The sequence below is a fragment of the Ochlerotatus camptorhynchus genome, unplaced genomic scaffold, assembly GCF_037179485.1.
Source record: "Ochlerotatus camptorhynchus isolate MF236.1 unplaced genomic scaffold, CSIRO-AGI_Acam_v1.1 ptg000292l, whole genome shotgun sequence".
NCBI lineage: Eukaryota > Metazoa > Arthropoda > Insecta > Diptera > Culicidae > Ochlerotatus > Ochlerotatus camptorhynchus.
This window is the reverse complement of record NW_027040781.1, coordinates 1748826-1773634: the sequence shown is the minus strand read 5'-3', so window position 1 is coordinate 1773634 and position 24809 is coordinate 1748826. Positions and strand designations below refer to the sequence as shown.

The following is a 24809-nucleotide window of genomic DNA, read 5'->3' as shown; positions in this document are numbered from 1 at the left end:
GGACGTTGTCGAGTTGTTGAATAGCAACTATCGTGGTAACTCACCGATTACCTGTCGATCTGCCAAATTTGGAAAGACGTCTGCATTGAGTTGTCTCATATAATAATATTCCGCCCACTATATCACAAGAAATTGCGAGTAGCTGAGTGGAATGGAGATAAGTTAAGCATTGGGTACAGGACCAAGTCTCCCCTGGGTGGTGCCAAAAGATGAGCGCAATAGAATCATCAAGTTGCCATAAGGCACGGAATGAGACTATTGCATGGCTGGGTAGTCAAAGTCTTCCATTCGTTAGTCATTTCAGGTGGATTAGAACAGGTTTAGGTTTAGGGTGGGCGTTGGCCAGATTTGGATTTTTCAGATGTAATCCTGGATAGGACCCTGTCATTGAACGTCGCGTGAAAGTGGAACTTAATGAAGGCCTAAGTACTTTTTCGTAGTTTTTAGTTTTCGGATTTGAAAGATCGTCGGTTACAGTGACCTGCTTACTGAGCAGAAAAACGCGGTCCCAGGTCCTTACATATCAAAGAGATTTATGGTAAAATCGCTTGTGTATCGTGTATTTTGCGAAACTCGTTGTTGTCGTTGGTTCCGGGTTTGAATGGATACAAAAATTTGAGCAACGGTATTATGTGATATGAAGGGCTCGGTGGCCTTAGAGCAACCGTTTTTGCTTACTGAGCAGAACATCATGAGTCTAATCTCAGGCCCATCCACATTCAAGATTTGTCAATCGTTTTATTTGTTAATATGACTACATGGTAATAACAGCAACTCGGTGATTAAAAAGGTGCTCGTCTGCCTAGTGGCAAACGTTTTTGCTTACTGAGCAGAAGACCGTGGGTTTAGTCCCAAGCTCCTTCGCGTTATATGATCGTTAGGACATCAATTCAGCTTATCGTTTACCAAAACGAACCCTGCTGCAAACCCAACCCTCTTATCCAACATCCCAGTGATTCCTCGTGGAAGTGCAGAGGTGTTCTCGGCTTCCATCAAAGCGAGTGTCATGTCAACACAATCCTTCCCATTCCTTTCTTGACCTGTGTTCGGGCGCGGCCGGCGCTGGTATTGCCTAATTTAAGATCACCAGTTTTTACACATTGAGGATGATTGCTAGTCCCAAGCATCGTCTATTGGTTCTCTGTGTAATTACAGCTGATCTGGCAGTAACAGAGTAGCAACCGTGGGCGGTCAATCAAGCTCAAGCTCAAGCTCAAGCTATGAGCACTTGCAAGAAATATTTAAAGTTCCTCCTAGAAGTCTATAGGACACCTCCTTAAAATTCTCGGCTCCTGAAAGTCATAGGGATTTTTATTAAAAATCTACCTGAATCCTTCTGGATTTGTCTTACAAATCTTCTGGAGCACTGCTGGAAGTTCTCCGAAATTCTTCATAAAATCTTCCAGGCTCTAGTGGTCCTCATAATACCTAAGTCTTCTGGACGTCTCAAAGAAATCTTCTACGCTTATCCTGGATGTATTTGGGTTTTCTTCTGAAAGTTTTTTAGACTTCTCCTCAAAATCCTCTTGTTTTCTCCTAAATGTTTTCTGGACTTCTGCTGGAAGTTTTCTTTCACTCTGGATTCTTCTATCAAACTTGTCTTTAATCTTCTTGATTACTCATTGAGTTCTCTCAACTGGCTGTTGGATTTTTCCTATAAGTCTTTTGTATTCTTGCTGGAAGTTCTCTAGACTTTTCCTGGAAGTTCTCTAGACTCATCCATGCATTTCTCACGGATTCCAGGATTTCTCCTTAAAATCTCCAAAAAATGCTGGGAGTTCATAGGAACCGAAGCTTCCTCTGATTATCAAAGCAAAACTCTTGCATATACCTCTCTTTCGATCACTACAGAATGCACATGATAGGTACTCGACTGCAATGGAGTAAGCTCGCTGCTCTCTATGCATTCTGGGCACTTGCAAGAAATCTTTAAAGTTCCCCCTGGAAGTCTATAGGACGTGTCCTTAAAATCGTCTGCTTCTGAAAGTCCTAGGGATTTTTATCAAAAGTCTTCCTGAATCCTTCTGAGAATCTCTTACAAATTTTCTGGAACTCTACTGAAAGTTCTCTGGAATTCTCCATAATGGCTTCCACACTCTAGAGGTCCTCATAACTCCTAAGTCTTCTGGATACCTCGAAGAATTCTTCGAAAAGCTTGTCCTGGAAGTCTTTGGGATTTTTTCAGGAAGTTCTCAAGACTTCTCCTAGAAGTTTGTAGACTTCCATTGAAAGCTTTCTCCTAAACGATGTCTGGACTTCTGCTGAAAGTCTTCTGAATTAATTTTGAAGGACCACTGAATTCTTCCCTTGTCCTTAAAATTGGCCTTGATCTTCTTGATTACTCATTTCGTTCTCTCGGCTGCGTTTTGGATTTCTCCATAAAGTCTTCTGAATTTCTCCTGGAAGTCCTCTAGACTCATCCGGATAGTCCTCTGAATTTCTCACGGAAGCCCTCTGGACTTCTCTTCGCAGTTCTTTAGACTTCTCCTGAAAGTGTTCTATACTTCTTAAGGACAAGTTTGATAGAATCCACAAATAGTTTTCGTGTTCGAAATTACATCAACCTATCGATGTAATTCCGTGCAGAAGTGCTAAGACCTGGCAGAAGCTTCAGGGTAGATCGTTGCAATTTCATTAATTTCAGGAAATTTAAGTGAAACAGAAGTTTAAGTGAAAAGAAGTTTTTAGATTTTCAGGAAGCCCTTCAAAATGTAATGTAGATTACGGACTTAAATTATGAAAATGCGATTGTAATTGATGGACCTAATAAGTAATTAATGGACTGCAGGGTGTAATCAGACTAGAAAAAGCTTTTATTAATGAAATTTTCACTAATGATTGTTTTTGGTAGCAATCGTCACTTTCGTCACCTGCTGAGAACGGTCCTGCAAATAATAAATAATTGTGTAGGTGAAATTTTCCTATGCCTCTCAATAATTTTTTCATGTCAAAATACTTCACCTAGTGCCCAAAAATGAGTTCGAAAGTGATATCGTAGATCATTTGTTGAATTGAATTGGACGTAATCATTGATGACTTGAAGTTTCAATGACATTCAGAATGGGTTAGTACCTACAAGCTTTATTCAAGTTCAAATAGGAAAATTTACACGCAGAAATGCCCAACCAAACATTAAAATACCCTGTTACAATTTTATGTGAGTCTAACCGCACCTCAATCCTAATGAGAGATAATCCCATATAAAAACCCCACAACACACGCCTCCAAATCCAAGCCATTCTAGACATCGTCGGACCCAACGCCACCTCTCACCATGCACCGATTCTCCCCCCGCGTCGCCAACCAGCTTTCATCGAGTGACATTTGCTTCATCGGTCTGGAAGCATTCGGCACCACCCTCCCGCCGCCATGTGCAACATGTGAGTGCTGTCTGTGTTCTGGCTGAGGCTGCTGCCAGATAAATTTCAATTTCCAAAGATTAAATGGATTACTGCGAGCCGGCTCCAGGACAACTCCCCCGTTCGCAGCGGCAACCAAGCCGTTGTTATCTCTTTCGGTTTCCCCAAAGGTCACGTTGTACTGCCGCTTGACCGCACTTTCAACAGATTTGTTGTTATTGATCCCGGTCGTCCCCGTCGAAGGCAACAGTGTCCTCCCCCGGTCCCCACTACCATCCCCATAGCATGCCAGCAGCGGAGTAGAATACTGTCGCAGCAGATTCATCCGATAGAATCTACTTAACTGGAAGGGTTCCTCGTCGTCGCTGACGACAACGACGACATTGGATGAGGCATCCCTGCCGCCACCGGAGACCGGCGGCTTTGCTGAACCGTCGCCATTCGCCGCCCTTAGGAGCCCATTAGATGCTGGGAGCTGCTGAAAGCGCAAATCGTCCAGCGATAATGTGTACTTTTCACTGCTTTTCCGAATCGATGAGCTCGTCAGATACGAAGAGGTCGTAGTGGTTGTAAATGTGGCTGACCTGCCGCGTACTTTCCCACCCCTTCGTCGCAGGGGGTGTCCCCACAGGCGAGTGCATCGGCACAGCCGCAGGAAGCCCTTTCGGAACTTGGACGACATCAGGTTGTACAGTATCGGGTTGACAGCCGAGTTGAGGTAGAGCATGATACGACTAAAGTACAGCAAATTGTAATACTTTTCTACGCCTAATTTTTGGAATGTTTCCTCGGAAACCATAATGATCCACAGGGTGAGCATTCGGAACGGAAGCAGACAGGTGAAGAATGCTAGCACCACTGCACCCAGCATCAGCACCACCTGCTTCCGCGCCTTGTAGCTGAGTTCCGGTTTGCTGAGGCGGATCTTCATCCGCGAATTGTTACTGGCGATGAGATTCTTGGCGATGATGGCATACAGCACCACCAGGATGATCAGTGGTAGCATAAAGAACAGCGATATGGTCATCAGGAAGAAGGTCATCGTCCACACGTTGGAAGCCTTCGTGAGGCATACGGCCGCCCGGCTTCCATCCGGATACTGCTCGACGCTGTACTCGGCGAACAATAGTATCGGACTGGGTGGTTTGGTTGATGCCACGCGTAAGCAGGTGAGTTTTTTTTTCGGGGGAAGAGATACAGAAAGGGAAAGCGATTGTCAGTTATCTATAGGGAAGCACATTTCTTTTGAGGTGGTGCAAGCTGTTTCGAGGCATGTTTGACGACTGAATGATGAGGTTTCATGTTCCGGGTTTTTTTTCTGGTCTGAAATTTATGCACATTAAGCAAGAAACGAAATGTTTTTGTCAATTATAAACTGTGTCCAATTGTGTCATTTACTACCACCTAGCAGCAGAGCGGAGCGGGTTGATCTTGCCCATCCTGGGAGGAAGATTCAACTGACGCTAGCAAGATTGTGACATGCGTGTCGTATTATTGCACCATAACGATAAATCACTCGTCGAAACGAAGGTGTTGCAAAAAAAAATACAAGAAGACTGCCACCTGAGAACGGCAGTCAGTTTTAATGATCGTTTATAGTTTTTTTTTTTATTGCGGCATGAAATCGGTGGTGATATGCTCGTCGTCCGGCAAGGCGGCAAAAACGCACGTAATTACCACCGTGGATGACATGTAGCGCCAATAGGGCTACCGTAAATCGTCAGTGTCACTTTGTGTGTCATCGATTGTCTGTCTTCAGCGGTTAGTGAATACAGGCTGAGTAAGATCGGATGAGTTTTTCAGGCCATATCGAAGAAAGTAGTATGGGCGTTTGGGCAATTTTTATGTCATTCCCATAAATATGGATGTGCTTGTTTTAGGCCCTAAAAGTATGGCAAACAAAACCACAATCGTAGATAGCACATAAATCAGTTCTCAAGTTCGCACATTAATTGAATTAGGGTGTACCTGAATAGTTTAGTTTGTTTTTAGCATTTTTTAAATTCAAATTTCTCATCAAAGTAATTTTCGAAAAACTTCTGAAGCATCATGAGAAGCATGTTTTATTGTAAAAATATCGTCGGTATCTGCTTATGGCGATACAATCCATAAGCCTGGACTCTGATACCACTTCGCATTTTTCCGAGGGGGACGACTCTATCTACGATGCAAAAAAGATTGTGTTTTGCTGTGGCTAGCTGCGCGCACGCTGAGTAGATAGAAAGAAGATTGATGACGATTCTGAAGATTTCCTGCAAAAAATTGATGAGCGATGCAAGTAGATGCGACAAATGAAAGAAGATTGTTCGAAGATTGATTCGCTAGTGTGAGATTTGTTGACCATCTAAACTTGAGATTTAGATGTGTCGCCCCCCTCGCATTTTTCAGAAGTCAATTATATGCTACCGGGAAAAAATCAATAACAAAACTGCTTCCCCATGTTTGCTGCGACTCAAAAAATATGGCGATACAAATTCAATCCTTATAATCACAATAGTGTCCGAAATTATCTCCCTAGAAGTGGCTGTGCAAGTGTATATAGGTTGTGGACGCTACATCGAACCAATTGCGCGCTGTCAAATCGTACCAATTTTTTACTATCCCGGTATGAAGAAACGAATGTATGTATTACAATCCATCAATATTAGTAGTTTCTTAAAAAAAAAAAGATTTACATATGGTGGCATAAAGCACCTCTCTTTTCTTTTATGAATTTTCGAACAATGAAAGAGTCACGATTAAATTTTAGGCACAATGCAGTTTAAGGCCATCGTTCGGACATTTTGAGCGGATTGTTTGTGGTTTTCCAGGAAACGTCCCAAAAATCCGGTGAAGGAAAGTGAATATCGGGAACAAAATTTCGTGCGATCGCTGCCAAGGATTTTGTTTTTTTTTTTTCTAAACAAAATTTGGGTGGAAAAAAGCATTCAACTTCAAATGATGTGCTTTTTCCGGGAAACTGGCATTTCCTCCCATAGAGAATATGCACGTGGGGTGTTTGATACTGCTGGCTATTTCTCCCGTCAGTGTATATGTGCGCGCAAGGATAGGCAAAATTGCACCCAGAGATGCCAGATTTAAATTTACAGACTTTTCAGCTTTTTCACAGATATTTACAGACTTTTGTAATCAAGTGAAAATTTTAAAATTTGGTTACACTGTTTTAAATCTTTAATCAAATTTCACGTGCGATGCATTTTGCAACACGCATTAGAAATTCGCTCGTTTTCAAATCCACCACACGAACGAGCTGTCACTTTTATAGATATTAGTGGCGTTTAACGTACACACACTACACTGAAAATAAAATTTCGTTTATACAACGAAATCGTTCGTTTGTTCTACGAATTTATTCATTGTTTTCTGCAACGAAATGGATTTGTACATTGTATGAAGCTAGTTTCGTTAGAACTGCCACACTCGCTATCGCTACACTCAACCAGCGGTCCACAAGTGTTGGTTGTGGAAACCGAAAAATGTGGAATGTGTTAGTGAAGATGGCTAAAAATAACTTCATCATTGGAAGGAATAAATGACAAAAAAACAAAATTAGGCTTCAGACCGGACTCGTCTCATGAACCTTACGATCGTTAGATCTGTGCTTTAACCATCGCTCTATCTGTGCTATGAGAAGAGGTATAGCTAAAGGCAAATAAGAAGCACTCATGCGACGAGTAATTTGATTGCATGCATTGGTCAAACCGATAATATTTCTAAAAAAAATGTCCCATCTCCAACACACAATCAGCACTTTAGGAGACAATAAGCGCAGTTGTTGGTTTGTTTGTACAAAGATGTATTTGTATATTATACGAATAAGGCGTAATATTGACATTGCGCCAGATGACAGGAAAAACGAATGTTTCGTACCATTTATGAAAGATGTGTTGTATGTACGCTATTCATTTTTACGAAGCGGTGTTCAGATAAATAACGAAAATACATTTTCAGTGTAGCGAGTGCATCGCCGTGTAAAGTTGTTTATTATTTTCCTGCAGTTTTAGTGTTGAACGAAGCAGCCATTTTCGCCGTTTTTTACCTGAATAAGAGTCGTAGTAGTGTTGAAAAAAATCGAAAAATTATAGGCAACCCGAGAGGAGACCCCACAACGAACTTTTTCAAAAGATCGGGTAAGCTATAAGTTAAGAAAAATCAATGTAAATACTTGCACTAATCATTACGTTGAGTTCCATATGATTTGAGGTATCGTACGATGCATTTCGGCGCATGTCTAAATCTGTCCACTTCTCGAGGGACCCATTTGAAAGAGGCCATTGCACACTGGGCCAGAAATGCAATCTAGCGGAGCAAAATTAATAACTCTGAAACGAAGCATTTCCGCGATGTCTTCGGTAAAGTTTCTCATCATAATAAGGACCATCTATTGACATAAATAAATAGTTCAAAACTCTTCCGCAAAGATGGCGCCACAATCTAACTTCTGTCTTTGACGTTTTGGAGACTTGATGTCTTGGGAAAAGTTGTTTGCCTTGACAAAATAAACAACTCTTTTAAAGACGTAAAATTTCCACAGCCTACTGGTTCCGAGTTATATGAAGTTAAAGAAAAATTGTCGAAAATATGTTTTTTTCTTTCTGTTTCGGTTTTTTGCTAACAACCATATAATGTTATATTTTTTTCTTATGCAAATGCATTAAATAAATAACTTTTGTGAAGAAACATACTGGTTCAAGCTTAAAATTTTAAAGATATTGTTGAAATACCGAAAAAAAACAACTATTTTTGAACTTTAATATCTTACAAAGCGCAAAAATCACAACCTGAAATATTGAGCAAAAATTAAGCAATACTCGATAAACAAAATATCAAAATTTGAGAAAGGTTTATTTTAGTGTTTTTGAGATGTCGTCATTTTAGTGGAGCATGCATTTTTTTTCTATAACTTTTTTCAATGCATTGAAATGGCGTTTTGAAGACTTGACGACTCGGACAAACTTGTTTATCTTGATAAAATAAACAACTCTTCCGAAGAAGTCAAAACTCCACAGCCTACTGTTTTCAAGTTATTTGGAATTACAGAACAAATGTGAAAATAAATGTTTTAATTTTAAATATATTGTTTAAATGCATATAACTCGAAAAAAGTACGCTGTGGAGTTTTGACTTCTTCAGAAGAGTTGTTTATTTTATCAAGATAAACAACTTTGTCTGAGTCGTCAAGTCTTCAAAACGCCATTTCAATGCATAAAAAAAAGTTATAGAAAAAAAAATACATGCTCCACTAAAATGATGAAATCTCATAAACACCATATTCAGGTGGAGGAAAGTTGAATCTCTCACTAAGATGTGCTCGTTCCCCAGCTGCTGGCGTGCAAAAGGACCAGTACTAAGTAACTAACGGATTTCCACACTACATGGCATATAAGATCGACTCAAATTTAAGTTTAAATTACTCAAACTCTAGAAAACGTAGTTAACTTGCAGACTGAGTAAAATTTTCCGAGCCTCATAAATCTTTTCGAAAATGACAAAAATCGACAAAACATCTACTCATTCTAGAAGTATACACTCAAAGAATAAATCACATATCCAATAGAAAATTTCCATTAGAATTTCACATAACTTTCATGTGATCTCATAATTGGGAATCGCACTACAAAATCACATGAACCTTATGTGTCCTATGAAATGTATGTGATTTATCACATAGAATTCATGTGATCATATGAATGTTATGTGAATTTCAGATAAAAATCATTAATTTTGTTATTGGAAAAATATCATGTGCGTTCCCAATGGAAGCTATATGAAAACTTTTTTCGGTGTACGTTTTCAAGAATATGAGCAGTGTTGGCAAAATCATCAATCAAATAATATTTTTCCACTCTCATACACTCTCAACATCACTTGATATTGGTTTTACAAGCTCCTTTGATATTGCGAGTCTATTCACAGCATGCAAAAATCAAGCTGAGAGTTGACTCGACACAAAAATGATTCCGTTGCACATCGTTTTCTTAGAAAGAGAAAGCGTAGTTTGCTATCTCCTTTTAATCTTCACCGATGGCAGACACGAAGGGACTGCTTTTTGGAAGTTTCGGTTGCATTCGGGTGTAAAGCAAAAATCATTAAACTCAATCCCACCACAGTTTGGTGAGTTTTGTTAGCTTGATATTCCGAACTGCGATATCATAGCTTGCAAATCAACCGCAGATGTTTATATGTTGATTTTTGTCTACGAAAATCAAGCGTGATTTTGGGCATTGGTTGGATTTGGTTTTTTGATATTTTTCCAACACTGAATATGGATGAACTAATTTCAACTTGGAGTCGACCTCATTTGTCGACATCTGACATCTCTGATTGCAACTATGTTTTCTCAGGAATTTCCCAAGAAAGTATACCATATTTTTATACCAAAAAAATCTTCAACCTATGCACAACATGATGGTATACATAAACATATAATTTGCAAAACATTGTAGCCTGACTTTTCAATTTCCAAAGCATGGACCAAACATTCTCACTGTAAATTCGCCACGCGAGTTCCAGAAGAAACGTCAAACAAACCGTTTGTTTACATCAAAATAAAGATTTTTCACATCGCAAATTAAAGCATTTTTTATTGCCAATTGTCTTAGTTGTCGGTAATTACAGTCAGGAATCCAGGTGATCAAGTCCTTTTGGATGGTGGCCATATTAGTTCAGAACACGCTCACTACGCAGCGCTAGTGTGCATGTGCAATTCCTATATAAACTGTATCTCGAGAGCCTGGCCATATAGAAAGTTGCTGTTTTCAGCAAAGTTGTGCAGGTGAGCAAGTCCTTTCGGATGATGTTCATATTAGTTCAGAACACGCTCACTACGTGGCGCTAGTGTGCAAGTGAATTTCCTGTATAAGCTGTATCTCGAGAACCTGGCCATATAGAAGGTTACTGTTTTCTGCAAAGTTGTTCAGATGACTAAGTCCTTTCGGATGATCGTCATATTATTTCAGAACTCTCACACTACGTGGCGCTAGTGTACACATGAACTTCCTTAATATGTTATGTCTCCAAAGCTTGTACATATAAGATGTTGCTGTGCAATGTGAGAACAGAAACCGGAAAAGGGATGACGTGTAGAGGCCGGAAATCGATGCCAGACGTCATTTTGGAATCCAAGATGGCGGGCATAGGGTCAAGAAAAACTGTAAAATACCCTATAATACGGGTATTTCCAGAGAGGGAACGACGTGTAGAGGCCAGAAATCGATGCCAGACGTCATTTTGGAATCCAAGATGGCGACCATCTGGTCAAGAAAAACTGTCAAATACCCTACCATAGGGTATTTCCGGATAAGGAACGACGTGTAGAGACCGAAAATCGATGTCAGACGCCATTTTGGAATCCAAGATGGTTGCCATCGTTTCAAGAAAAACTGTCAAATATCCAACAACATGGGTATTTTCGGATAGGAGATGACGTGTAGAGACCGGAAATCGATGTCAGATGCCATTTTGGAATCCAAGATGGCGGCCATCGGTTCAAGAAAAACTGTCAAATACCGTACAATATGGATACTTTTGGAAAGGGGATGACGTGTAGAGGCCGGAAATCGTTGCCAGACGTCATTTTGGAATCCAAGATGGCGGCCATCGGGTCAAGAAAAACTGTCAAATACCCTATAATACGGGTATTTCCGGAAAGGGAACGACGTGTAGAGGCCAGAAATCGATGCCAGACGCCATTTTGGAATCCAAGATGGTGACCATAGGGTCAAGAAAAACTGTCAAATACCCTACAATAGGGGTATTTCCGGATAGGGAACGACGTGTAGAGGCCGGAAATCGATGTCAGACGCCATTTTGGAATCCAAGATGGTTGCCATCGGCTTAAGAAAAACTGTCAAATATTTTCGGATAGAAGATGACATGTAAAGACCGGAAATCGATTTCAGATGCCATTTTGTAATCCAAGATGGCGGCCATCGGGTCAAGAAAAATTGTCAAATACTCTACAATATGAGTATTTCCGGAAAGAAAACGACGTGTAGAGACCGAAAATCGATGCCAGATGCTATTTTGAAATTCAAGATGACGGCCATTGGTTCAATAAAAACTGTCAAATACCTTACAATATGGGTATTTCCGGACGTGTAGAGGCCGGAAACCGATGCCAGACGCCATTTTAAAAACCAAGATGGCGGCCATCGGTTTTAAGAAAAACTGGATGTAGGAATGTAGGAATTTCCGAAAAGGGACGACGTGTAAAGGTCAGATATACATTCCAGCCGCTATTTTGGAATCCAATATGGCGGCAACATGTTTTCCATAAATAAGGCTTACTAAGCATATTGCGTATAATTTATTGTGTATAGCGTATCATTGAGCAAGATCGCAACGTAACGTGGAAAATTCCTCAAAACAATAAAATGCTTTCATTTGTTTTGTTTTTTCTATCGTAAGCTACAGATTTATTCCACATTTTATTTTCTCTTTCGATAACAAAGAACCAACCAGCGCTGTCATGTTTTATGCATTCTAGTCACTCTCGTTCTTCCACACCGTGAGATGGGTCTCGACTTCCCTTAGCAAATCTTGCATTTTTGCACTCCGTTCAACATTGCTGTCCAATGTGCAGAAACTTTCGACCTTGAAGAGTTGATTTAGTTTTAACTCGATTTCTGCCGCACCAGGTGGTGGATGAAAATATCAACCATATTCACTGTACAGGGGTCCAGGAATAAATCTGTAGTTTACGATAGAAAAAAATAAAACAAAACAATTAAAAGCGTTTTATTGTTTTGAGGAATTTTCCACGTTATGTTGCGATCTTGCTCAGTGATACTAGCGTACTACAAAATAAATTATACGCAATATTCTTGGTAAGCCTTATATATGGAAAACATGTTTTTTTGACTAGTTCGTTTATTTGGAAGGCTCAATCACGTTAGCTTTACGGAGCCGATAGTTCATTGTTCTTTGTTTGTAACAACATTCACTTAATTCTATGTCTAGTAGGAGTTGGGCCGAATATTCGCGGCTTACTCTAGGTAAGAGAGGTACATTGTCGAAGGATAGGATCAGGGGAGCGGTTTCGTTGTCTCATCAGAGCGTTGTCACCAGTATGAACCTATGGTCGCCATCTTGGATTCCAAAATGGCATCTTGCATCGATTTCCGGCCTCTACACGTCGTTCCCTCTCTGGAAATACCCGTATTATAGGGTATTTGACAGTTTTTCTTGAACCGATGGCCGCCATCTTGGATTCCAAAATGGCATCGGAAATCGATTTCCGACCTCTACACGTCATTCTTTTTCCGGTTCCTGATCCCACATTGCACAGCAACATCTTATATGGACAAGCTTTGGAGTCATAACATATTAAGGAAGTTCATGTGCACACTAGCGCCGCGTAGTGTGAGGGTTCTGAAATAATATGACCATCATCCAAAAGGACTTAGTGACCTGAACAACTTTTCTCAAGACAGTAACCTTTTATATGGCCAGGTTCTCGAGATACAGCTTATACAGGAAATTCACTTGCACACTAGGGCCACGTAGTGCGAGAGTTCTGAACTAATATGAACATCATCCGAAAGGACTTGCTCACCTGCACAACTTTGCTGAAAACAGCAACTTTCTATTTGGCCAGGCTCTCGAGATACAGTTTATATAGGAATTGCACATGCACACTAGCGCTGCGTAGTGAGCGTGTTCTGAACTAATATGGCCACCATCCAAAAGGACTTGATCACCTGCACAACTTTGCTGAAAACAGCAACTTTCTATATGGCCAGGCTCTCGAGATACAGTTTATATAGGAATTGCACATGCACACTAGCGCTGCGTAGTGAGAGAGTTCTGAACTTATATGGCCATCATCCAAAAGGACTTGATCACCTGCACAACTTTGCTGAAAACAGCAACTTTCTATATGGCCAGGCTCTCGAGATACAGTTTATATAGGAATTGCAACATGTACACTAGCGCTGCGTAGTGAGAGAGTTCTGAACTAATATGGCCACCATCCAAAAGGACTTGATCACCTGCCCAACTTTGCTGAAAACAGCAACTTTCTATATGGCCAGGCTCTCGAGATACAGTTTAGATAGGAATTGCACATGCACACTAGCGCTGCGTAGTGAGAGCGTTCTGAACTAATATGGCCACCATCCAAAAGGACTTGATCACCTGCACAACTTTGCTCAAAACAGCAACTTTCTATATGGCCAGGCTCTCGAGATACAGTTTATATAGGAATTGCACATGCACACTAGCGCTGCGTAGTGAGAGAGTTCTGAACTAATATGGCCACCATCCAAAAGGACTTGATCACCTGCACAACTTTGCTGAAAACAGCAACTTTCTATATGGCCAGGCTCTCGAGATACAGTTTATATAGGAATTGTACATGCACACTAGCGCTGCGTAGTGAGAGAGTTCTGAACTAATATGGCCACCATCCAAAAGGACTTGATCACCTGCACAACTTTGCTGAAAACAGCAACTTTCTATATGGCCAGGCTCTCGAGATACAGTTTATATAGGAATTGCAACATGCACACTAGCGCTGCGTAGTGAGAGAGTTCTGAACTAATATGGCCACCATCCAAAAGGACTTGATCACCTGCACAACTTTGCTGAAAACAGCAACTTTCTATATGGCCAGGCTCTCGAGATACAGTTTATATAGGAATTGCAACATACACACTAGCGCTGCGTAGTGAGAGAGTTCTGAACTAATATGGCCACCATCCAAAAGGACTTGATCACCTGCCCAACTTTGCTCAAAACAGCAACTTTTTATATAGCCAGGCTCTCGAGATACAGTTTATATAGGAATTGCACTTGCACACTAGCGCTGCGTAGTGAGAGAGTTCTGAACTAATATGGCCACCATCCGAAAGGACTTGATCACCTGAACAACTTTGCTCAAGACAGTAACTTTCTATATGGTCAGGATCACGAAATATTCTATGTTGGAAATATGATCCATATATTATAGCGCCCGTCATAAGTAACATAAAAGTGAAGCGCCTCTAGCGGCGTAGTTCCCAATTTAACCTGAATCCAATGGCATAGGCTTGTTGGTCTAACCCAGTACAGCAACTTTGTTGAAGACAGTATAGCTTTATGTATTGAAACAAATGAGATAATCCTCTACAGCCCCCATTAGTGAAAATCCCATAAGCTGTGGGTATCCTTATTCGCGGTTCCTTATTCACGCCCCCGTTACCCCGGCAATAAGGATTCCTGACTGTAACTTATTTTACGATTTTCCACAAATCTGAACTAATTTGTACCCCAACTATTCACACACAAGAATACCGGAACATAATAACCACTAAGACACGATTCTAAAATTTTATATATCCCAACAAATTACTCCTAAACACCAGCTGGATCCTTTCAAAAACGGTACAGAATTTAATTTTTCAACTGTAGATCATCTGTTTTGGAGCATCTCAGATGGATAAATTTATAAGGAAAAGTGAAAAAGTGTTCCGCTTCCTATGTCCCACGGCAAAAAATTGACTCTTTTTGACGTTCTCCAATTCACCACCAGAGGCTGAATCGACCGCTTAGTGTCGATAGTCGTATAGACTTCTCTGCCACCGTTAGTATTAGCAACCGGTGGACACTAACGATTTTAAATTGGAACACTACTTGACTAGCCTATTGGTCCCACGCAAATCGATTAACGTACCCCATTCCAGTCAGTTTTCTAGTACTACACTATGTTTGTTTTGATTAGCTATGAAAGTTTGACAGATAAAATGAGGGGTTCGTGGATTTTCCTTTGTTTCGAGGGGTGCATCGATTAGCTTGGGATCGAACAGCTGAGCCAAAAAATTGAGATCGTTTCTTCGGGACCTTCTAGTCTTATAGTTACCTCTATGGTATTAGCATAGAGGTAACTCTAAGACTAGAAGGTCCTTAAATAACGTGCTCAACTTTTTGGCTCAGCTCTGGTACTCTCTTTGGTCCCAAGCTAATCGATTCACCCCTCGAAACATAAGAAAAACCAATAGCCCCTCATTTTTTTCTGTCAAACTTTCATAGCGAATCAAAACAAACATTGCGTAGTACTAGAATTTCGACTAGAATGGGGTACGTTAATCGTTTGCTTGGGACCAATAGACTAGTCAAGTAGTGAGCCAATTTAAAATCATTAGTTTCGTATTGATTGTTGGTATTAGTGAGCAGTTTCACTAATTTATGCGTTTTACTGGTTAAAAAAAACAATCCGATGTCAAGTCACTTTGACAGCTGATTTCTTGGTTGAAAATAATACACGGCTACACTAGCTGGGATGTATTAGTGAAGTCAATAGAGATTTTCACGTCAGGTTGTATTAGTACAATATGTGAGAGCGCGTAAGTGAAAATCCGAGGAAAATACATAACAAATCGCTGTCACTCATTTTGACAGATCTAATTTAATTTCATTCATTTTTTAGGTTAGCCAAAGGAAAATAACTAGGGGCAAGTCAGCTGTACTAGCTCAGAGTAATATGAGCTAATATATTTACATTGAGTTACTGTGAGTTACTCGTATTTACTCAAAAAATAACGAAGTAGCCTCAAAAACTTTTTTTAAACTGTTACAAGCACACTAACGTCAGCCATTCTAAACAGATTTTTTAAATTGCATGTAAGGTATTTTTCTTTATAATAGCCTCTAGGTAAAACAATACTTTTTCATGTTTAGATGCTGATGCAAGATCAAAACGTTTGTCTATGTTGAAACATCGACATCCTTTTCTTTGAACATTCGTTAGTAACCAGAAGGATAGTGTTATAACGCATACCGTCGTTAAGTTTTATCCTGATCAAATCCCGTATTCTTATTCCCAGTTTATCAAGAAATAATATGTTATTTTCATTTGCGTGAACAGCAACACAAATATGTAAATAAGGAGAGAAACCTGTTCAACTTTGTTGTTCCTCTGTACATGTAGTAAAGGCTCTGAAGTCGATTGAACCACCTGCACATCCCTATGAAATAACCACCTATCGAAACAGTTTCAGTGCAACCTCAGCGAACGAATTTTGACCTTGAAACGAATTGTGACAATAAGCTGACTCATATATACACATCACTTCGTCTTTCGAATGTGTTCATTATGTCGACATTGTCGAAAACTTTATACTTCATGAGGAAATAAATGATATTTTTTATTTGGTTTCACAACTAATTGGTTCTTTGAAAGAATGTATATGTATTTTACAATACGTTATTGGAAGTATATTCGCATTTCAATTTAAAAATGGTATTAGAAATTATGTTACACTACCACTGAAGAGACAGGCTGTGATGTGTAGAAATAATCCATGGTTGAAGCATGGTTGTTCCTTAAATATGGCTTACTTTGGTTAATACAATAGAACAATAGCAAATTGCAACAAGGTATCACCAGACTACCTAGATACCAACACCAGATACCAGACTACCAGACTAGACAAATAATTCGATCAACAGTTTTCTCTAATTGACATACAAATGCGACATACATTGCGATACAAATTGACATGTTGACAACGATATTCATTATTGAGCAACGAGAGTAACTCTGAGTTACTCAGGATTAGCTCAAACATTACTCATGATTGAACGCTGTCTTGCCCCTAGGAAAATAATAAACAACTTTACACAGCAATGACCCGCTAGTGTGCGTGGGTTAAACGTCACTTATCTCTACAGAGATTAGTGAAGATCAACACACACACACACAAGCGGGTGCATCGCCGTGTAAAAATGTTCATTATTTTCCTCTGGCCAACCTAAAAAATGTATAAAATTAGATCTATCAAATCTAACACGCTCTCATATATCGCGCACCAATACAACCGGACGGGAAAATCTCTATTGAGAAGTTCGAAAAATAAATTTAGCCTCCCTAAGATATTTCCTTCGTTACGCCAATGACTAAAGCCAAACGTCGATATAAAAGAAGAAAACATTAAGAAGAACCAAGAAGGTACCCCGTGATAACACAACTACTAAAAAGAATTCCTGCGGTTCCACGCATACTCTTGTGCATCTGAAGAACTCTATTGACTTCTCGACGCAAGATCTCACTAATACGCCTACCCTAATAAACAGGTACCATACACTAACGATATCATAGATGGTACGACCGTACTACATAAAGTTGGGATGATATCTGAAATTGGTGGTTAGGCGCTTCTTATGGTTATTGTTTATGCGGGTAGCTAGTGTGGCCGTGTAGAATCGATTTGTTTATTGGCAAATCAAAGTTGGCACTCGTGGAGAATAGAAGAACTATGAAAGTGATGATGGTTTCAAAATTTTCCACGGAGAGGTATACGAGTGCAATCTTAAAATGCTTTTATTTTGCAAATAGAGCATTTTATTTAAATCTGGTTGCTGCTACAGTGGTAGAAAAGCTGAAATCTATATATACACCTACAAATCTGAAAAGAAATTATTTGTTCTATATTATATATCTATTGAGTAGTCCTTAAGTTTTCTACTAACGTAGCATTAACCAGAAAGCATTTTAAGATTGAACTCGTATACCTCACCGTGTAAAATTTTGAAACCATCATCACTTTAATAGTTTTTCTATTCTCCACGCGTACGAACTTTGATTTGCCAATTATTTTCAACCACGAAATCAGTTGTCAAAGTGTTCGACTTGACAGCGGTATGTTTTTATTTTTATTTTCAACTACTAAAACGAATGTGTTAGTTAAGCCACAAACGAAGTGACAGACGACTAACTGGCGAAGAAATCCATTTAAATAATGTGGTTCACTGTAATAGAATTTTCTTGGAAGCTTGTGCCATTATCCACCAGATGGGTTAGTTTTTTTGTTTTGATTTGAACAAAGTTGATTTTGTGTACAATGCAAGTACAATGATTCTTTGACAGTGTGCAAAGAGTGCGTATCATTTTGTAATTTTTTTTAGGCATTTCGGTTTTGAGTAGAGTGAAAGAGATAGAACCAAAACATTCTAGTACATTTGGTGAAAATGCTAGTTCAATCTAGTAGTAGTGTTGCCATGTGGTACAATCCAGTAGTAGTGGTGTTGCCATGTGGTACACTGAAAAAATGCAATAGCAGGTTAGTCACCAAAGTTTTCGAGCCGCTCCGTCTGTCACTTCGTTTGTGGTTAAACTGCTCACTAGAGTGGGTCATCGTTATATGGAAAAACGCAAACTTTACCTCACCAATCGAGAACAACCCTTTTTTGGTTCCGTTTGGAGTTCCAAACAACTGTGCAAAATTTTGGGACGATTGGTTGTAGCTCGGCTTTCCGCTCTATCTCATATGTGTTGTTGGAGAGGGGAGGGGGGGGGCTAATAATATACCCCGCCCCTCACTCATATCAATAGAAGTAAAGTCTCGAACTGAAATAACTTCGGAGTTTCTTCACGCAAAACAAAAATTCATTACAATGAATGCAAGATCAATCTCCTCACATTCTCTGTATATGAATTACACTGTGAAGGTTAGAAGCTGAGCTTGCAGACGATGTAATGATTTTTAATCTTTTTTTATTTCACGATCTGTTTTGCTTTCACCTATACATGAAGCATTTGCCTTGATTTTTATTCTTGAGATTAATGTGTACATCGTTTTTAAACTACACGGCAAGATAGAGCTGGAATTAGGGCATAACAGCTTTTGTAAACAATGAATTATCTCGATGATTTCTAGGAATTCAAGGCACGCCCACGCAAACCAACATTACCGTTGAGTAGGGGAAATCTTAGCCTACCTAATGGTGATGTTGATTTGCGTGGGTGAGCCTTGTATTTCAAGACATCATCGAAAGAAGTCATTGTTTACAAAAGCTGTTACGCCCTAATTCCAGCTCTATCTTGCCGTGTAGTTGAAAACGATGTACACATTAATCTCAATTCTCTCCAACCACATTTATGCACGAATACATATGTTCAAGTTATCAACGTACAGTGGTAACTTTCGTATATTTACATAAATACAAACTCTACACGAAATGCATATGTTGGTATGTGTGAGAACCGTACGCCAACTCCACGTATTAGTTACAAGCATTTGCAAGTTTCTATCGTATTACTGTGAAACTGTTCGATGGTTTGGTTTCTCGTTTCTTCCGAGCCAAACTTGCCATAGCAGTTGAAACTTTTTCCGTCCTAACGAGCGCGCACAGAAAAGTAGTGTTTGTGGTCTTTAGTTGCAAATATAGTATAGCAAAGTGTATTACCTTGGAAAAAAAGTAAAGGTGCTTTTTTCCTGTCCAAAGGTTGTAAAGAAACGGTCTTACGGTCCACGGTGATGAAAAAAAAGTTAACTTTACGGGTAAGTAAGCACGGCAACTTTAACGAAAAGTGAATCGAACATTTGGGAACGAGGAAGTTTGTTCTGACTCGGCGATGGCTGGTCGGTAGTATTTTATGGGCATCTTGAGAAAAGTCTACCCTGGCTCCGTATATCTCAAGATCGAGAAAGAACTTCCATCTGCCAAGTTTTTTTTCCGTCAGTTTAGCCTCTATCCGAAATGTGTCCCCGTTGCGGAAGCGGAGAATCAAGAGTTACATTCGCCGACCAGCCCAGAGTGATGTGTCTGTCTTGTTCGAATGTGGCGAAACGAGTGAGAGTAATTTATCCCATTTCTTGTTCTGGGAAATAAAAGAAGAAACTCCACCGCCGCCATGGGGCTGATTCGAAGAATTGAACAGAAAACGAGCCACTTATCATAATTCTGGAGTGATTTGAGATTTGGGCGTTATTGCATTCGTAAACAAACACGTCAATCGTCGATTTCTCGCGAATAAAATCTCAATTTCGAAAACTAACAACACTATGAGGTAGAGGAATGATTCCTCTATCATTTGGTATAGTTAGTTTACGAGCTTTTATTGACGAGAAATCGGCGATTGACGTGTTTGTTTACAAAAGCAATTACGCCCGAATCTCAAATCACTCCGGAATTAAAGCAAGCGATAATTAAATTGGCTAGCAAATTGAAAATCAACACCCATACGGTAGTCGTTGAGGGTAGAAAAAGCGTAAAGTACGAAAAAGTTCTCCGGCAAGCTTGTTGTTCTATATAGGTAGGTTCGTCTTTGAAGTCCTGGTCCGAGCCAAATAGGCATCAGAAAGGGAAGCGGAAACGAGCGGAAATCCATTTAGGAAAAAAAGTATTGAAAAGATGAGATAATCTTCTTCCTCTCGAACACGAGTTGATGCTTATTTATCTTCGATTATCTGAATGCCAGAAAAACGAGTGCTGCTGGTATCTAGAACGTGCCGCCGGATGGAACCAGCTGGGCCCTTAGACAGCTCCATTTTACCAAAGTTAAACTCACGCCGCTGGTCACCGAACCATTGCAGCTTTCTGCCCGGGACATTGTTGGCGATAGCTGCTGGTAGTTCGTCTAAGCCACTATCAAACCCCATCGTACCCGTCCAAAGTGAATGCAGCAGCGCGGCAAAAAGGCAAGAAATTGTAACAACAATTCGACAGTGAGCATGCATAAGGGCCTATACGCGATGATCGATTCTCTTCGTCGATTTTCTCTTTTGTTAATAACTCGCTAGATTTAACGTTTCTCGGTGCGTTTGCTGTTGCTTTTGATAGCCAATACAACCTGTTACTACTCTGCATTGAACAAATTCTAGAAAATTGTTTCGTTTAGCTGTAGCAATGCAAAGAGAAAATCGATGAAGAGAATCGATCATCGCGTATAGGCCCTTATGCATGCTCACTGTCGAATTTCTTTTGTGGCCGACAGCTGCGGGACAAATCCGATCGCCAGAGCATTTCTTTAATGCTAAGTGGAGAGCAATTTTAATAATGAAAGCACCTGTTCACATGTTGGAATTCAATTTAGTTTTCCATCCTTTTTTGGACCACGGAAAAGAAAACAACTAACACATTCCTTTCGCCTAATCTTTTTTGAACGTAAAATGGAATGGAAAAAGGATGGACTGGACATGGTTACCGAGGAATGGGGGGCAAAAGTCAAGATGCGAAAAACCAAACGGAAAATGTGCTATGAAAAATTCAGTTCCCCCCTTTTCGGATGCTTTCACTCTAGACAGGTGATGGAATAAGGAAGCATAAATATGTTCAAAAACATTATTGGTTTGAAGTTGCTTTCTCGGGTGTTTTGAAACAATGAGGAAGCGTTAATTCAACAAGCTTCTTCTTTCTACGCTTGATGTGATGTGCTACAGGAGCTTATGCTCACTCTCAACTCGAGTAGTTTTGGTATTGTTTCTGGTTCAAGGAGCTTAGGAGTTGATTTGGGAATCTCATTAGATTTATCATAGTGGCGAATTGACTTCTGGAGAAATCCCAAGGATCTGGTAAAATTAAGTATCACGAAGGCAAGAAGACGCGCACAGTATGAGGGTGCACTACTACTTTGTATAATTGCTATAAAACTGTTCCATAATTTTCATAGATCTCATTTCAAAATTCTTTTATAATAATCTTGAGTCCACTGTAGTACTTACTTATATGAAAAAACAATTCTCAACAAAATCTCAATGATTCTCTCTGTATACTTGGAATCTCTCGCAAGGGATCGTTAAATTTTCTCTCGATTTCTTCGAAATTTCATCCCAGTGTTCCCTGAACATACTGCCGTGAAATTCTCTTGAAATTTGAAACGGTATTGAGTATTATTTCGCATATGAATTGAAATTCTTTCTGGATTTTCTTTACAAAACGGCATAATTAGCATTAGAGTATCTTGGAATTCTCCGTTGAAATCTCCAAACAATCCTTATAGAGGTTGTTTTTTTTTCAATGCGTTTATTTTTCTAGGCTCATTTGACGTAGCTTTGTGGAGCTGATATTCATTTTTTGGGTCACAAAATTACTTAAAACTAACGTTAGTAAAGCGAGGGCCGATTACTCGCGGCTAACTCGAGGTTAGGGGTAACAAATGTAACAAACGGGTGGCAGGGTAGGGATTGAGAACACAAGGTTTTTTCGAGCAATGTGCTCTTGATCTAGAATTAAGCGACATACTGGAGAAATAGACAAACATGGGGGTACACCGATGGAGACCTGACAACTTGAGAGAACAAAAGATGACACTAACTAAGAAATTCTCAGATCGATCCGTTTTAAAAACACATAAATTAAATTAAAATAATCGGGATCTCGGCTCGCCAAAATGCTTGTTTTCCTCAAGCCCTGAGGGATGCGGATAACTCGGATCTAGCAACACAATGGAGGGTACATGACCAAAGCACGTGGTCGATATCGTGATAGCCACTACCACAAGCGCACAAATTGCTGCCTCCGAGCTCGATTCTGAAGAAATGCGAGTCTAACGAGTAGTGATTGGACAATCCTTTGAACCATGACTTGTTCGATACCTGTGGGAGAATATAATGTAACCATCTTTTCAGATCACTCTCATTCCATTTTTGTTGCCAGTTGGTGAGGACGAGCTGACGGGTAATTGAAAAAAATTCCGCAAAGGCGATTTGTCGATCAAAAATATCGCCTTTCGCTATGCCTACCTTAGCTAGCGAGTCCGCTTTCTCATTACCCCGAATTGAGCAATGAGATAGGACCCAAAATAAGGTGATAGTATAGGAGCAGTTAGATAAAGTACTCAATTTAGCTCGAATTTGATCAGGAAATACGAGGAGTGCTTCATCAGGCCCGCCTTTGCTCATTACTGTCTGCGGCTGTGGAATAGTTCTAGCGACGTTTCATCACTACCTAAAGCCCCACGTTGCCGAAAGGATTTCCTGTCGATGGTGTGTTACAATGCAATTCTTCTTTACCCAACTATTTGCCTGTAGATTTGAAGACATACTTCAAATCTCCGCGTACATCGTACGGGTTAGGCAAAAGGTGTGCGTTTGACTTTGTACTGTCGCATTAATGGCCCTTCGCTCATTTTCAACTTCTATTCAATTTTCATACTGCCGTACTCTAACGGAACTGTCTACCTACCTTCTTCTAAGATCATTATCTACACGCAAAACAAAAATTCATTACAATGAATGCAAGATGAATGGCCTTAAAAAAATTGTTTACAAAATGGAGTTAAGGCCATTTCAATTGTTGGTCTTGTCTTCTTATAAACTTCGATTCTCTCTGCATTGATCGTTCCTCACAGCTTGTCGAAGTGTCGCGTTGTACAATGCGTGAGTGTGACAATTTTTTACGGATTCATCGCGGGAAGCCAAATTTGAATGTCAGGAGGATTTACGCCAAGTTACGTTTTGAGCTAAGAGAAGAGGTGACAATACGGGGGTGAAAATGAACCACTTTTCTGTCAAACGTAAACCAGCTCCTGTTTGACCGATTTCATGTGCATAAGATAGAGATAGATAGAGATAGCAATAAAAGAGGAAGAAGCCAATTGTCACCTCTTCCTCTTAGGTTTTGAGCTGGTTGCCGAGAAAACGTTGGAATTGTGTCACGTATTGCCGTACTGCTCTGACCCAGGTATTGTTTTGCGATAAAAATATGTAACAGTTTATTTTTCTACTCAAGTGCTCTAACGGCACTGGCTTATAAAGTAAGTGAAGCACGTTTTGCGATCGGAGAAGAAGATTTAGAGTTAAAAAAGTTGGTTAACAATGCACTATATCAACACCAACAATTGAAATGGCATTAATTCCATTTTGTAAACAAACCTTGTAAGGCCATTTTCTCGCGAAACGAAGTCTGCAAAAGCAAACCAACATAATTCACAGGCAGGGACAATTCTCCTCTACCCGATTGTGGTTAAGGTTTGCGAATGAAGGTTTCGGTTCGCGAGAAAATGGCCTTACAAGGTTTGTTTACAAAATGGAGTTAAGGCCATTTCAATTGTTGGTCTTGATATGTAACATTTATGATCTTATTGATGCTACCACAAACAAAAGAACGTTAATTTATGAAATGCGGCGTCTGAATGACTCCGTGACTTATTTCGTATTTATATTTATGTGTAGAACGTGCCTTTTATAGTTAGTTTTGGACATTTTGTGTCATGGAATAATAATGATAGCACTACTTCATTCTTTTTTGACGAGTTCAATGCTTTCGTCAAAGCGGCACTAAACATATTTTCTTGTTTGATATCAAAGTTAGACATTCTTTTTTTTAGTACTGAAAGTAGATTAAGTTGGATTCCCTTCACTGCAACGTGAATTTATGCCGTTCGACACATTGTAATCAGTTTTCATGAAAATGTTATAAATTGTCTGAAATACAGACCTATCTGGGTTTCAGAATAAACTCGTTCGATTTCCGTAGTCTGATCGTCTACTTCTCCTTTCTGGTTATTACGTACCAGCTTACATGTTCACCTGTTCCCGAGCAGGAGAAAATAACTAATGAATACCTAATTCTGATCAGATACCAACATTTGGTTTTGACCAACATGATATAAGAGGTAAATTACCAAAGAGAAATACCAAAAAATTACATAAAAAAATACTTTGTAAATACCAAAAATTGATATTTTGATACCAAAAGAATATCTGTGTATTGTTTTGGTATTGCATTATTATAATTTGTATTGGAATG

The 24809-nt window shown here is 39.7% G+C and overlaps 1 protein-coding gene across 1 annotated transcript in view; it reads right to left on the bottom strand.

The window, feature by feature from the left end:
- Positions 1-3215: 3215 nt before the first annotated feature.
- ETHR overlaps positions 3216-24809 on the bottom strand; it is a 315230-nt gene continuing 293636 nt past the window's right edge. Inside the window, exon 5 of the mRNA XM_065228526.1 lies at positions 3216-4495. Coding sequence (XP_065084598.1) covers positions 3241-4495 — 1255 coding nt within the window. The 3' untranslated portion in view covers positions 3216-3240. The remainder of the gene's footprint in view (positions 4496-24809) is intronic.